At 36.7% G+C, this 14,406-nt stretch overlaps 2 protein-coding genes across 10 annotated transcripts in view; both read left to right on the top strand.

Moving 5' to 3' along the window:
* LOC122698565 (nuclear body protein SP140-like protein) overlaps nt 1-14,406 on the top strand; it is a 90,402-nt gene that overhangs the window by 41,913 nt on the left and 34,083 nt on the right. For 8 of the 9 annotated variants that reach the window (XM_043909733.1, XM_043909730.1, XM_043909732.1 and 5 more), the window contains 4 exons: nt 421-504; nt 5,516-5,629; nt 8,003-8,056; nt 8,432-8,434. In XM_043909733.1, coding sequence (XP_043765668.1) covers nt 421-504; nt 5,516-5,629; nt 8,003-8,056; nt 8,432-8,434 — 255 coding nt within the window. The remainder of the gene's footprint in view (nt 1-420; nt 505-5,515; nt 5,630-8,002; nt 8,057-8,431; nt 8,435-14,406) is intronic. The other variant, XM_043909726.1, reaches the window with a different exon arrangement.
* LOC122698570 (28S ribosomal protein S36, mitochondrial-like) lies at nt 6,385-7,166 on the top strand. Its single transcript, XM_043909751.1, has one exon. The coding sequence runs from the start codon at nt 6,582-6,584 to the stop codon at nt 6,891-6,893; it is 312 nt and encodes a 103-aa protein (XP_043765686.1). The 5' UTR covers nt 6,385-6,581; the 3' UTR covers nt 6,894-7,166.

Here is a 14,406-nt window from a genome sequence, read left to right as displayed (position 1 = left end):
AGATGTCCTTTTTCCCAAAGGGCAGCTCACCTGTGCTCTGAACATCCTAGCTCAGCTCATTTCCTTCTTTCTTTTTTTTAAAGTGGAGTATAATTGCTTTACAATGTTGTGTTAGTCTCTGTTGTACAATGAAGTGAATTATTCATATGTATACATATATCCCCTCTCTGATGTCCCTTCCATGTCCACCTCCTGCCATCCCACCAGCCTAGGTCATCACAGAGCTGAGCTCTCTGTGTTATATAGCACCTTCCCACTATCTATTTTACACATGGTAGTATATCCTGGTCAATCCTGATCTCCCAATTAGTTCAACCTCCCCCTTCCCTATCCCTGGGTCCACAAGTCCATTCTGTACATCTGTATCTCTATTCCTGCATGGAAATAAATTCCTGTATACCATTTCTCATTTCTTTTCAGTATCACGTGATCCTGAAGCTTCCCAAATGACTGACATAGAAGAACAAGACGAGCTGACCAGTCAACAACTATATGATGGAGAAGGTATTCACAATTTCAACTCCCATTTAACTAATTGAATCTTTTCTGTCTACGGAGAGGAAGATCTCCCTCTTTCAATTTCCCTTCCTACCCTACTCCCCTTCACATGTGCACACAGAAGAAATACAAGGTGCCACATGGAAAGGAGACATGGGTTCAATCCCTGGTTTGGGCAGATCCCCTAGAGGAGGAACTGGAAAAATACTCCAGTATTCTTGCCTGGGAAATCCTATGGACAGAAGACCCTGGTGGACTACAGTCCAAGGGGTCGCAAAGAGTTGGACATGACTTAGAGACTTAACAACAACAACCACAACCACAGAGAAGGTTCTACATTCAGTTACTTGAGATAGTTTTGCTTTCTGTAAGGGAATGAACTCTACAAGGAAATCTGAAGCAGTCACTGCATAACCAGCCTGGTATCTTATTTTTCTTTATTATCTTTTGTCTCAATTTTATTTTATTTTAAAGATAATATTTATCACCAAATAATATTAGGTCATGATTTAGTAAGGAAGTGAACTTCCAGATGTTCAAGCTGGATTTAGGAAAGGCAGAGGAACCAGAAATCAAATTGCCAACGTCCATTGGATCATCAAAAAAGCAAGAGAGTTCCAAAAACACATGTACTTCTGCTTTATTGACTAAGCCCAAGCCTTTGATTATGTGGATCACAACAAACTGTGGAAAATTCTTAAAGAGATGGGAATACCAGACCACCTGACCTGCCTCTTGAGAAGTCTGTATGCAGGTCAAGAAGTAACAGTTAGAACTGGACATGGAACAACAGACTGGTTTCAAATAGGAAAAGGAGTATGTCAAGGCTATATATTGTCACTCTGCTTATTTAACTTATATGCAGAGTACATCATGAGAAATGCTGGGCTGGATGAAACACAAGCTGGAATCAAGAGTGCCGGGAGAAATATCAATAACCTCAGATATGCAGATGATACCACCGTTATGGCAGAAAGTGAACAACTAAAGAGCCTCTTGATGAAAGTGAAAGAAGAGAGTGAAAAAGTTGGCTTAAAACTCAACATTCAGAAAGCTAAGATCATGGCATCTGGTCCCATCATTTCATGGCAAATAGATTGGGAAACAATGGAAACAGTGTTTTGGGGGGCTCCAAAATCACTGCAGGTGGTGACTGCTGACATGAAATTAAAAGACATTTGCTTCTTGGAAGAAAAGCTATGACCAGCCTAGACAGCATGTTAAAAAGCAGAGACATTACTTTGCCAATGAAGGTCTGTCTAGCTATGGTTTTCCAGTAGGCATGTATGGATGTGAGAGTTGGACTATAAAGAAAGCTGAGCACCGAAGAATTGATGCTTTTGAACTGTGGTGTTGGAGAAGACTCTTGAGAGTCACTTGTACTGCAAGGAGAGCCAACCAGTCCATCCTAAAGGAAATAATTCCTGAATATTCGTTGGAAGGACTGATGTTGAAGCTGAAACTCCAATACTTTGGTCACCTGATATGAAGAACTGCCCCATGGAAAAGACCCTGATGCTGGGAAAGATTGAAGGTGGGAGGAGAAGGGGATGACAGAGAATGATATGGTTGGATGGCATCACTGACTCGATGGACATGAATTTGAACAAGCTCTGGGAGTTGGTGATGTACAGGGAGGCTGGCGTACTGCAGTCCATGGAGTCACAAAGAGTTGGACACAACTGTGTGTGTTGGCCATCTGGTGATGTCCATGTGTAGAGTCTTCTCATGTTGTTGGAAGAGGGTGTTTGCTATGACCAGTGCGTTCTCTTGGCAAAACTCTAGTAGCCTTTGCCCTGCTTCATTCTGTACTCCAAGGCCGAACTTGCCCATTACTCCAGGTGTTTCTTGACTTCCTACTTTTGCATTCCAGTCCCCTATAATGAGAAGGACACCTTTTTTTGGGTGTTAGTTCCAAAAGGTCTTGTAGGTCTTCATAGAACCGTTCAACTTCAGCTTCTTCAGCGTTACTGGTTAGGGCATAGGCTTGGATTACCGTGACGTTGAATGGTTTGCCTTGGAAACAAACAGAAATCATTCTGTCGTTTTTGAGATTGCATCCAAGTACTGCATTTCGGACTCTTTTGTTGACCATGATGGCTACTCCATTTCTTCTAAGGGATTCCTGCCCACAGTAGTAGATAAAATGGTCATCTGAGTTAAATTCACCCATTCCAGTCCATTTTAGTTTGCTGATTCCTCGAATGTCGACATTCACTCTTGCCATCTCCTGTTTGACCACTTCCAATTTGCCTCGATTCATGGACTTAACATTTCAGGTTCCTATGCAATATTGCTCTTTACAGCATTAGATCATGCTTCTATCACCAGTCACATCCACAACCGGGTGTTGTTTTTGCTTTGGCACCATCCCTTCATTCTTTTTTAAGTTATTTCTCCACTGATCTCCAGTATCATATTGGGCGCCTACTGACCTGGGGAGTTCATCTTTCAGTGTCCTATCTTTTTGCCTTTTCATACTGTTCATGGGGTTCTCAAGGCAAGAATACTGAAGTGGTTTGCCATTCCCTTCTCCAGTGGAAGTTAGCACTTCTTAATACATTTAATATAGTTTCATTTGCAGGATAAAGCCCTACCTATTAAATTTTTAGGAGTTTCTTTTACGGAAATATTATTAAATGAGTCATTTACTTTTGACATACCAAAAATTCCCCACTGAAACCCAAAGATACCTTTTGTAAGAATTTGCTGTTTATTACATGCAATAGTTAGACTCATACTGAGAGTACAAAGAGGAAGTGAAAGTTCTGCCAGTGGGAGCTTGTGACTTCGGCAGAGACAAACCCATGACAAACAAAGAGGCCACTACACCCAATCATAAGTATGAATGGTGTCCTGCTCGTAAGTGAGGCATTGAACTCATCAACCAAACAGAGATGAGAAAGGAAACATATGATCAATTACATGATAATAGTTATGTACTAAACAGTGGTTTTCTTTCACAAATTAATACAATGTCAAATATCCTCATGAAGGTTTTGGTGAGAGACCCAAGACGAGTGTGACCAAATATATTTGCACAAATTGGCTATGGTCTAATGGAGCCCCACCCACTAATTAGTCTTTAGGGCTGGCAAGGGTTGGAGATTTATCAAGTCTGTGTCTCTATGTATTTGCTTTGGATCACTATCTTCTAATAATTAAAAAGCATGGGAAACTCAGGAATACACAAACACACATGAGATAAGACTTTTAAAAAAAATAGACAAAAGAAAAGTGAGTAAATGAAGTAGTGGAAGCATAAGCACATTGACAGAATATTTGTTAAATGCTGTGCTGCCAAACCGAAAGGTCCAATGATTTCACATCTAATTTCATACACACCTTTAAATACTAAAATAAATTCTATAAAACCTCAAAGAAACAAGTCAGAGCTCAAGTTGTTCTTGGGACAGCTTCACTTGCAAGTGGATAAGGAAGACAATCTGAGTCATGCACAAGAAGCTGTAGGTTTGTATCTGTTGGTTCAAGGGTCTCAAAAGACACCCCTAAACAAGTCTTCGTGATGATCTCACTGGGAGCTCTGTTTTTGAAGGCAGAGGTCATCATGCAATATCTTGTGCTGGCAAGACACATGGTGAGAGGAGGCACTGTGCTTATGGGACTCAGTGTCTTTCAAAAAAGAAAACTGCCAATTTTATTTATTTATTTTTAATTAATTTTTATCGCAGTATGTTAGATTTACAATGTTGTGTTTTTATTTACAGTTTTGGGAAGCATGTAGTTCAGGGACAGAAGATTTTCAGAAACAGGAATGTTTATAACTAGGTTAGCATCTAGCCACACTGACAGGCTTTCTGAAGTGTGTCTGTTGCTGATTGGCTGATTTTCATAAGTGTAAGGCCATCCTTAATTGGCTGGTTTTAAATGTGGTTAGTAATGTAAACAGTCATTGGCCAATTGCGATAAATTTAAAACTGGTTCTGGTAATTATGGTTTGCAATTTTCAAGACAGTTTTTCCCAGAAGGATAAGATTTTTTTCATCTTAAAGCTTAAAGTAGAAAAAGAAAAGTAGAGAAAGCAGTTCAGTTCGGTTCAGTCGCTCAGTTGTGTCCGACTCTGTGACCCTGTGGACTGCGGCACTCCAGGCCTCCCTGTCCATCACCAACTTCCAGGGTTTACTCAAACACATGTCCAATGAGTCAGTGATGCCATCCAACCATCTCATCCTCTGTTGTTCCCTTCTCCTCCAGCCTTCAATCTTTCCCAGCATCAGGGTCTTTTGAAATGAGTCAGTTCGTCACATCAGGTGGAGTTTCAGCTTCAACATCAGTCCTTCCAATGAACACCCAGGACTGATCTCCTTTAAGATGGACTGATTGGATCTCCTTGCAGTCCAAGGGACTCTCAAGAGTCTTCTCCAACACCACAGTCCAAAAGCATCAATTCTTCAGTGCTCAGCTTTCTTAATAGTCCAACTCTCACATCCATACATGACTACCGGAAAAACCACAGCCTTAACTAGATGGACCTTTGTTGGCAAAAGAGAAAGCAGATGAGGTACAAAAGATGGGAAAAAACATGGTTCTGTTGGACCTCAGGTGAGATTACTGGAGCAGATGTACTTTTTTTTCCAGAAAGCAGTTTATCTTAGCTCAGAATATCAGTGTGCAACATGAAAACACCAGGAACTCTATCCTAATTACTGTCTCAGGATCTGTAGACAGTAACGTTCTTGTTTCCCTTCAGTATCTAGCAGACTAGAAGCTCTCCAAATGCATACAGAAGAAGATTCAGAAGCGCTAAGTTCTAGCCCACTATCCTATAACGGCCAAAGTAATTATGAATTAAAAAAAAAAAAAAAAAACAGAAACAAAGTTCTGGTAAAGATAAACAGATAAAGGGAAACAGGGTGACTTAAAGAGTTAGATGTGGGGAACATCAAAGGAAGATTTCAGAGGAAGAAGTAGAAAAAAGGGGATCAACAAAAAGGGGTTCAGAAAAGAGGATCACTGGGGAAATAAAAAATCTTCATAAGCCTTGATTTTGACCCAGGAACAGAGCTACCAACGTTTGGAAATAAGTGCTCCTGTGTGATGTGCTTCTCTAAAGATGTGCCCAGAAGTCCAGAAGGAAGAACTGAAAGTACGCAAGCTGATGACATGATAGGTAAGGCTGCCTGAGGGCGGTGAGGTGGGGGTGGCTCCACTGGCAGCACAGACCCAGGTAGGGTGGTGGCAGATGGAAGGAAGGAATAAGGAATATGGGTGGCTTCCAGTCTATCCCAGTATCCTGATCTCTGCATTTGCTTGACCTGATCCTTTTGGGAATAGCAGGAAAGCAAGAGATCATTATAAAATTGTGTTTAAGGGATGGCCTGTGTTGATTATACATGGTTGATGTATTAATTGGGCTTCCCTGGTGACTCAGGTGGTAAAGAATCTGCCTGCAATGCAGGCAACATGGATTTGATCCCTATGTTGGGAAGATCCCCCAGAGAAGGGAATGCCAACCCACTCCAGTATGCTTGCCTGGCAGGCTATAGTCCATGGTGTTGCAAAGAGAAACACACTCTTTAAAGTGGCAGTTTATTGTTTATTACATCAGTATATTGCTAACAAAGTTTTGTGATTTGCAGTGATTTCTATCCCTGTCACCCAAGAAAGTCAAGTGTATGTCCATTAGTAGATAATAGTGTCATTTTGTCACAATCTTAGGAAGGTCTCAAAAAATAGCTAGTCCTGCCACTTAATTGTCAGAAGGAAAGACTTCAGATCAACTATTCTTAACCCAGCACATATGTTTGATAAATGTTCTTCAGCATGTCACTTGTTTATATAGTGATACTATTCACTTTTGCGGATAGGGCCTTATTTCATCCTAACAAAATTCTTAAGGACTAGACAAACATCCCTGAGTAAACTGAAATTTACAGATATTGAAGAATGTTTTTCAAAGTCCCATTAAGAAACAATGGAAGACCCAGGGTCCCGGGCTCCCATGTCTCAATTCAGTAGGTTTGATTCCTTTACAAGAAAGAGAGATGAGGCCCCCAGCCGCGCGTGACCCTGTTATAACCGCGGCTCGCCAGCGCCCCTGAAGCTGCCCCTTCTCGGGAGTCATGATGGGCAGCAAGATGGCGTCTGCCAGCAGGGTCGTTCAGGTAGTCAAGCCACATACTCCATTAATAAGGTTCCCTGACAGAAGAGACAATCCTAAACCAAATGTATCAGAAGTTCTACGATCAGCAGGACTACCAGCTCATACTTCCTCAATTTCGCAGCATTCTAAGGGAAGTAAATCGCCAGACTGGCTGATGCATCAGGGTCCACCAGACACTGCAGAGATAATAAAAACTTTAGCTCAGAAATACAGACGGAAACTTGTCTCTAAAGAAGAAATTGAATTTATCCAGCGTGGAGGTCCGGAATAATCACTGACAATGAGGCTGCAATGAGAAGAGACAATGAGACTCTTCTTTTAGAAGAGTCTTTCTAAAAAAGGACTTCCAGAATGACAAATGAAAAGTTGTATATTAAATAACTTTAATAAATATTCTATAAAAAGAAAAAAAAAGAGGAAGTATAGAAAATTTAGATGGACACTTATATCTCCTAATTTATGTATCTTGGTCAGCTTCTCTAGAAGCTTACCTGATTGTTTATATACTTTATACCTTAATTAAAGTATACATTTTAAAATGTTAGCCTATTAATTTACTTTTGATTATCAAGCATAACAGTGTTGAACTATTGAAAGCACACAATGTCTAGTGAACCGTCAAAGGCTTCCAGTAATTTCACTTTTCTTGCAGTTTCTGTTTAAACAATATATTTGGCAGAATTGCAGCTTTCTGGAAGTAATTTTCCTAAACTTGAATGAGGATCCATGAAATAATAACTCCTTTATTTGTTCTTACTTCTCAGTGTTTTTGCATTCACAAAGTTACTGGAGCATAACTGGCTTATTAACAAGCATATCCTACTCTAAATGATAAAAATATACCCATGGTAAAACAGTTGACTTTGTGGTATTAAGACCAGGGAGTTAACACATAGCATTATATGTAACCTGTATTCAGAAAATGCCAGAGTATAAAATGGAAAATGAGATAAAAATGAATATAGCATAGGAATAACATTTGACCAGAAATTGTAATTTATTATGTTTTCAGGGAGGTTAAGAAAGTCTTGTTCTTTGGCTTATCTCTGTTTTGATTGTGATTATGTATACAAATCCTGATAATCATAAACTTTCTCAAACTTAATTGTCTGAAAGTCTCATAAAATCAACCTATTCACCTTAAGGCAATTAATAGAATTTTGATAGGGTCTTCCTGTACCAAGGGTATGTATAATTGTGAAAGTAAAGCCTCACAAAGTGAAATAAATTATCTTCCATACCTTTAAAAAAAAAAAAAAAGAAAGAGTGATGATAACCCAAACACCTTTATAAATTCAAGCCTTCTGCAGTATGAATCATCTTAAGATTTGTAACTTTTATTTATTTATTTTTGTTTCCACACCATGTGTTTTTTTCTAGATACGGCGGATCTTGGGAACAACTCTACTGTGAGAAAACTCAAGAGGAGAAGAAGTAAGAATGCATGCAATTTTATTTGCTTTTGATATTAAAATGAGTTTTTAATGCCAGTTTTATTATTATTATATAATAATATGAAAACTCCATAAAGGTGTCTATATCCTAATCTCTGGAACCTGTAATCTGTTATCTTACACGGCAAAAAGGATTTTATACATATGATTAAGATAAGGATCTTGGCAGTGGAGATTATCCTGCATTTTCTGGGTGCACTCAGTATCATCAAGTGGGCCTTAAAATATGAAGAACTGTTCCTGACTGTGAAGAGAGGAAGAAGTGATTATGGAAGATAGTCACAAAGAGATGCAATATTGCCAGCTTTGCAGATGGAAGGAAAATATAAGGAATATTGATGGCTTCTGTTAACAGAAAGTGAAAAAAGAAAGGAAAGAAATTTCCCTCTCCAGCCTTCAGACAGGAATGAAGCCCTACTGAAACCTTGATTTTAGCCCAGAGTGACCCTTGTCAGACTTCTAACCAACATAACTATAAGATAATGAACTGTTTTAAGCCACTAAATTTGTGGTCATTTGCTGTGGTACCAATAAAAGAGTAATATGGATTTTGGTTGTTGGAAGTGGGATGCAGCCATAATTCATTCCTAAAAATGTGGAAGTGGCTTTGAATTTGGGCAATGGGCAGAGGGAATTTGGGTAATAAGAATTTTAAGTAGAACGATAAAAAATGTCTAGATTGCCTTGAACAGTTAGTAGAAATGTGGTGCTGAAGACTGTGAGGACTTGAAAGTGAAGAGTATGGTAGGAAAAATCTATGTCATTTTAGAGAATATGTAAATCATTATGAAAAAGCTGTTAGTAGTAATATGGAGGCTAAAGGTGTCATAAAGGAAATAAGGAACATGTTTTTGAAAATAAAAGGAAAGGGGATCCTTACTATTTAGTGGCAGAAAGCTCAGCAAAATTAAGTCCTGCAGTTATGTGGAAAGCAGAATTTTCTTGATACATAGCTAAGGAGATTCCTAATTACTATGGTAAAGGTGCAACTGGTTTCATGTTGCTGCTTAGAGTAAACTACGAAAGGAAAGAGGTAAGTCAAGGCAAGAGCTGCTAAACAAAAGGAATCAGGACTTGATGATTTAAAAATTTTTTAGCCTATTCAGATTGCAAAATTGCTAGTTAGGAGAGTCACTGTCAGGAAAACATGCTCTGCAGTGACAACCAGGAGCGTCACTATTTAACTTTTTGCAAATGTCCCAGAAGTAGTGCAACATCAAAGTACTCAGTCACACAAATTATTCTTCAAAGAGATTAAGTTTGTGACCCATTGATACCCTCAGCCATCTCAGCAGAAGTGAAAAATGGATATGAGTCTACAAGAAAGGTCTGTGGAGGAGACTCTCGTCTAATGGACGAGATCCTCATGACATACATGGGAGGTATAGAAGATTCTTAAGACATTTATACCAACAGAAACAGAGAGGTCCTTGTTCTAGTCCTTAGAGCCTGTAACCTGTTACTTTACCTGGCAGAAGACACACTGGTGGTGTGATTAAGTTAAAGGATTTTGAGATGGAGAGATTTTTCTAGATTATCTGGGTGGCCCCAATCAAGTCACATGGGTCCTTAAAATCAGAAAACTTTTCCTGCTATGGAGAGAGGGAGATGTGACTATAGAATAATGATCAAAGGAGATACAGTGTGACTGGCTTTGGAGAATAAGGCAGGGAGCAGTGATCCAAGAACTGTGGGCAGCCTTCAGAAACTTGAAAAGGTAAAGAAATCAAATATCCCCTACAGCTTCCAGAAAGAAACAAAGCCCCTAGACGCCTTGATCTTAGCTCAGTGAGACTTGTGTCAGATTCCTGGTCTTCCAAACTGCAAGATAACACATTTGCATTGCTTTAAGCCATGAAGTTTATGGTAATTTATAATAGTAACAATAGAGAACTAAAACTTTTCAAAAGACAATACAGAAACAAACAAAAACCCCGAGTTTCACCTTTATATCATTAGGTTACAATTTTTTAAAATAGCAATTTATAGTTTTTCAAATCTTGTTTTCAAAATTTTTAAATATATGATCTGTATAAATTTTGATTGATGTGTATCTTTCCAGATTTTTCTATGCATGTATTGAGATATTTACATCATATACTAACACATTATATATTATACTAATGTATTATATATTATAGTATATATTATATATAGTATATAGTATATATATATAGTATATAATATAGTATATAGTATATATATACTAACACATTATATACTAACACATAAATCTATTTATACTGTTACATTTCCCTTACTTTAAATCAGTATATCATGCATGAGAGATTATAAACATTTAACATTTTGCCAACTTAACTGTAAAAAGTTTTATTTTATTCTGCTTTAATTTGCATTGCTCTCATTTTTATTGCAATTGAGGATTTTTCACTTGTTATTGGTTATTTGTTTTCCTTCTTCTAAAAATGGATAGTGTGTATGCCTTGCCAGTATTGCTATTTTTTTTTAAACCATACTGAACAAACATAAGAATATTTGTATATACATTAAACTTTGCCTATGTATACTGTTAGTATTTTATTTCATTTGATGTTATTCTCTCAGGTTTGTTTATAACATATTTTGTCCTAGAGAAATTTGAAAATTTTATATAGTAAGATCTATCAGGATTTTCCTTTATGGCTTCTAGGTTTTGTTTACAATATGCAAAGACATTTTCCAACTTGAAATTTTAAAAATACTTACATATACTTCTAAAATATTTGAAGTACTTAATATTTTTAAATGTTTAAATCTATTATTTACAAAAGACTCACCTCTTTGTGTGTGATGTGAAATAGTAATTACAAGGAATCACACCAACTTTTTAAAAAATGAAATATGCTAATGTACAATATTATATGTTATAGGTATATAATTTTGAAGGTTATACTCCATTTATAGTTATTATAAAATATTTGCTATATTCCCCATGATGTACAATATATTCTTATAGCTTATTGTATACCCAATAGTTTATACCTCTTAATTCTCTGCCCCTAATTTGCCCCTCCCCTCTTCTTCTCACTAGTAAGCATTAGTTTATTCTCTATATCTGTGAGTCTGCATCATTTTTGTTACATTCACTAGTTTGTTGTATTTTTAAGATTCCAAATGGAAGTTATATTATACAGTATTTGCCTTTCTCTATCTGACTTATTTCACTTAGCATAATTTCCTTCAAATCCATCCATGTTGACACAAATGGAAAAATGTTCATTCTTTTTTATGGCTTAGTAATATTCCATATCTATCTCTACCTATCTATATATCTCTATCTATCTATGTATCTATCTATATACCACATCTTCTTTTCCCATTCATCTCTTGATGGACACGTACATTGCTTCCATTTCTTGGCAATTATAAAAATGCTGCTATGAATATTAGGGTACATGTATCTTTTCAAATTAGAGTTTTTGTGTTTTTTGGCTATACATTCAGGAGTGGGACTGCTGTGTCATATGATAATTCTATACTTAGTTTTCTGAGAAACCCCCATACTGTTTTCCACAGTGGCTGCACCAGCTTACATTCCTGTAATAGCGTGTGAAGTTCCCCTTCCTCTGTGCTTTTGCTCACCTTGCTATTTGTGTTCTTTCTGATGAGAGCCATTCTGACAGGTGCGAGGTGGTTTCAATTTGCATTTCTCTGAAGATCAGTGATGTTGAACATCTTTTTATGTGCCAGTGGATGCCAACAATATTTGCTTCATGATTTGAATGCCCTTTTGCATCTTTTCTCATGTTCATGGATCTGTGTCTGATTCTACTCTGAGATGCTGGTCTATTTAGTTTTAATGTGGTACCAAGTTGGTTTAATTATAATGTTTTAAAGTAAAATTTTCTATTCCTACTTGTTATATATATATATATATATGTTTTTTTTTTTTTCAAAGAAAAAAGTAAAAAATATAGTGAGGAGCAACAGAAAAGGAGATTTCAGAAGTCTGGCAAATCTGGCTCACTCATTGTGCATAAATTTTAGAATCAATCAAGATTTCCTCCCAACACCTCCACAACTGCATTGGAACTTTGAAAATATATTGAATTTGGAGATTAGTTTGGGTAGAGTTGAGGTCTTTACAAGGAGCTTGAGCTCTTCATTTATTCAGGTCATCTTTTATGTTCTTCAAAAAAGTTTTAACTTTTGTAAATAGATCTTACCAATTTTTACTTTCCTAGTCAGTTTTATTGACCTATAATTTCATATAATAGCATTTATCACTGTTAAGGTATGACTGGGTGAGTTTTAACAGACTGACCTCATCAATTCTTCAGAATTTATTGAAGGTTCCTTTGCATCCTAATTTATGGTCAATCTTTGTGAATGTTCTGTGCCACTTAAAAACTGTACGCTTGAACTATTTGTTGGGGTCTGGTTTCTTCCCATATACGTAGTCTTATTAAGTACAACTTTTTTAATTCTTGCGTCTTCTAAGTTAGGCTATATTTGTTCCATCAGGTTTGTATTTAGGTGTGGTAAACTCCCCCACCCGACCGTCTGTGTATTTGACTCCTCACTGTTCTATTGTTTTACTTTCAATACTTTGAGGGTATTCATGACAGTATAACCTAATGAATTTTTTCCATTTATTGTTATACTGTGTTTCTCTTTATCCCTACTAGTGCTTTTGATATTAAAATCTCTTTTTCTGGGTGCTGATAGTGTAACGTGAACTTTTATGTTTTATGCCTTTTGATGCTTTTTACTCCTTCTACATTAAGCCCATTTTTGCAGCTTTGTTTTATGCCTCTTTTAACAACACTTAGCTTCTTCTAATCTTGCTGATCTTCTTTTAAAATCCTAACCTTTTAATAGTTACATTTTATTTGTTTACATTTGTTCTGATTTCTGATATATATTGACTTGTATATCACTGTTCATTTTTAGTTTTCTGTGTTTTTGTGTCTCTTTCCTACGCTCAAATGGATTGAGAAAGAATTCTATATTCCACCTTTTTCTCTGCTGGTTTAGAGACTAGAGATGAAGTTTCTGTAATCTTTTTGACCATGCCCCAACCCCCAAAGATGACAAGGATCTTAGCATGGATTCACTGAAGACTGACTATCCATCTCTACTATTTAGCTATTATTTAACATTTTATTTTAAATTTTCTTTTAATTATAATTTGGAAGCGATTATGATTTTTGCAGTTGACATTTACTTAAACACTTAAAAATCATTTTATGTACTCATCACTGTTTCTTTTCTTTGATTTTGCTTTTTGTCTAGTTGAAATAAATCATTTAGTTTTTTTAGTGAATGGCCTGTGAAAGTGAAAGTTGCTCAGTCGTGTCTGACTCTTTGCGATCCCATGGACTATGTAGTCCATGGAATTCTCCAGGCCAGAACACTAGAGTGGGTAGCCTTTCCCTTCTCCAGGGGATCTTCCAACCCAGGGATCGAACCCGGATCTCCTCATTGCAGGCAGATTCTTTGCCAGCTGAACCACAAGGGAAGCCCAAGAATACTGGAGTGGGTAGTCTATCCCTTCTTCAGGGGATCTTCCCAACCCAGGAATTGAACTGGGGACTCCTGCATTGCAGGGGGATTCTTTACCAACTGAGCTTTCAGGGGAGACCTATAAGTGGTAAAATTTTCAAGTGTTGTATGTGCAAATTTGTCCTTATTTTAATAGAATTTTTTTCGTGAAGTTAACAATTCTAGGTTGACATTAATTTTTCATCAGTAGAATAAAGTGTTTACTACATTGTCTTCTAGAATCTGTTTTGTGACTGATGAAAATTTCTTTTATTGTGATTATAATTTCTTGGTAAATAATCTGTGCTTTCTCTCTAAAAGTTCTTTCTCCAACACTGGATCATGGAAAATTTAAATTTAGAGAAAACTTGGGAGAATTTTATAGTATACACCAGAATACTTTAATATAGATTCACAATTGACATTGTACTGTTCTTGTTTTATCACATTTCTTTCAATCTATCCACTTCCTATACATCCACTAAACCATCTTCAAGTTTGAAACATTTCAAAGATAGAGATGTCAGTACTCTTTCCCCCAAATACTTTAATATGTACATCATTAACCAGAGTTCCATATTTATTTGCAGTTCTTTTATTTTTTTCTTTTGAAATAAAGTGTTTAATAAAATGTACAAATACTAAGTGTACCACTGATGAGATTTAATAGATGCAATTCTCCCATATAATCCAAATCCTTATCAGGATACAGAACATGGCCATCACCTGGAAACAACCCTTAAGCTCTTTCTGGGATATCCTTACCCCTTACTCATCAGGGACAACCATTATTCTTTTTCTTTTTTTTTTGAAGATGATAATTTGGCTTGCTTTAAAACTTTTTTT

Source organism: Cervus elaphus, chromosome 8 (assembly GCF_910594005.1).
Source record: "Cervus elaphus chromosome 8, mCerEla1.1, whole genome shotgun sequence".
Classification (NCBI taxonomy): domain Eukaryota; kingdom Metazoa; phylum Chordata; class Mammalia; order Artiodactyla; family Cervidae; genus Cervus; species Cervus elaphus.
Note: the sequence above shows the minus strand (reverse complement) of the source record. Positions and strands in the feature narration are given on the sequence as shown.

Coding starts and splice junctions, on each gene's coding strand:
- LOC122698570 (XM_043909751.1), top strand. CDS start 6,582: ATGATGGGCAGCAAGATGGCGTCTGCCAGCAGGGTCGTTCAGGTAGTC.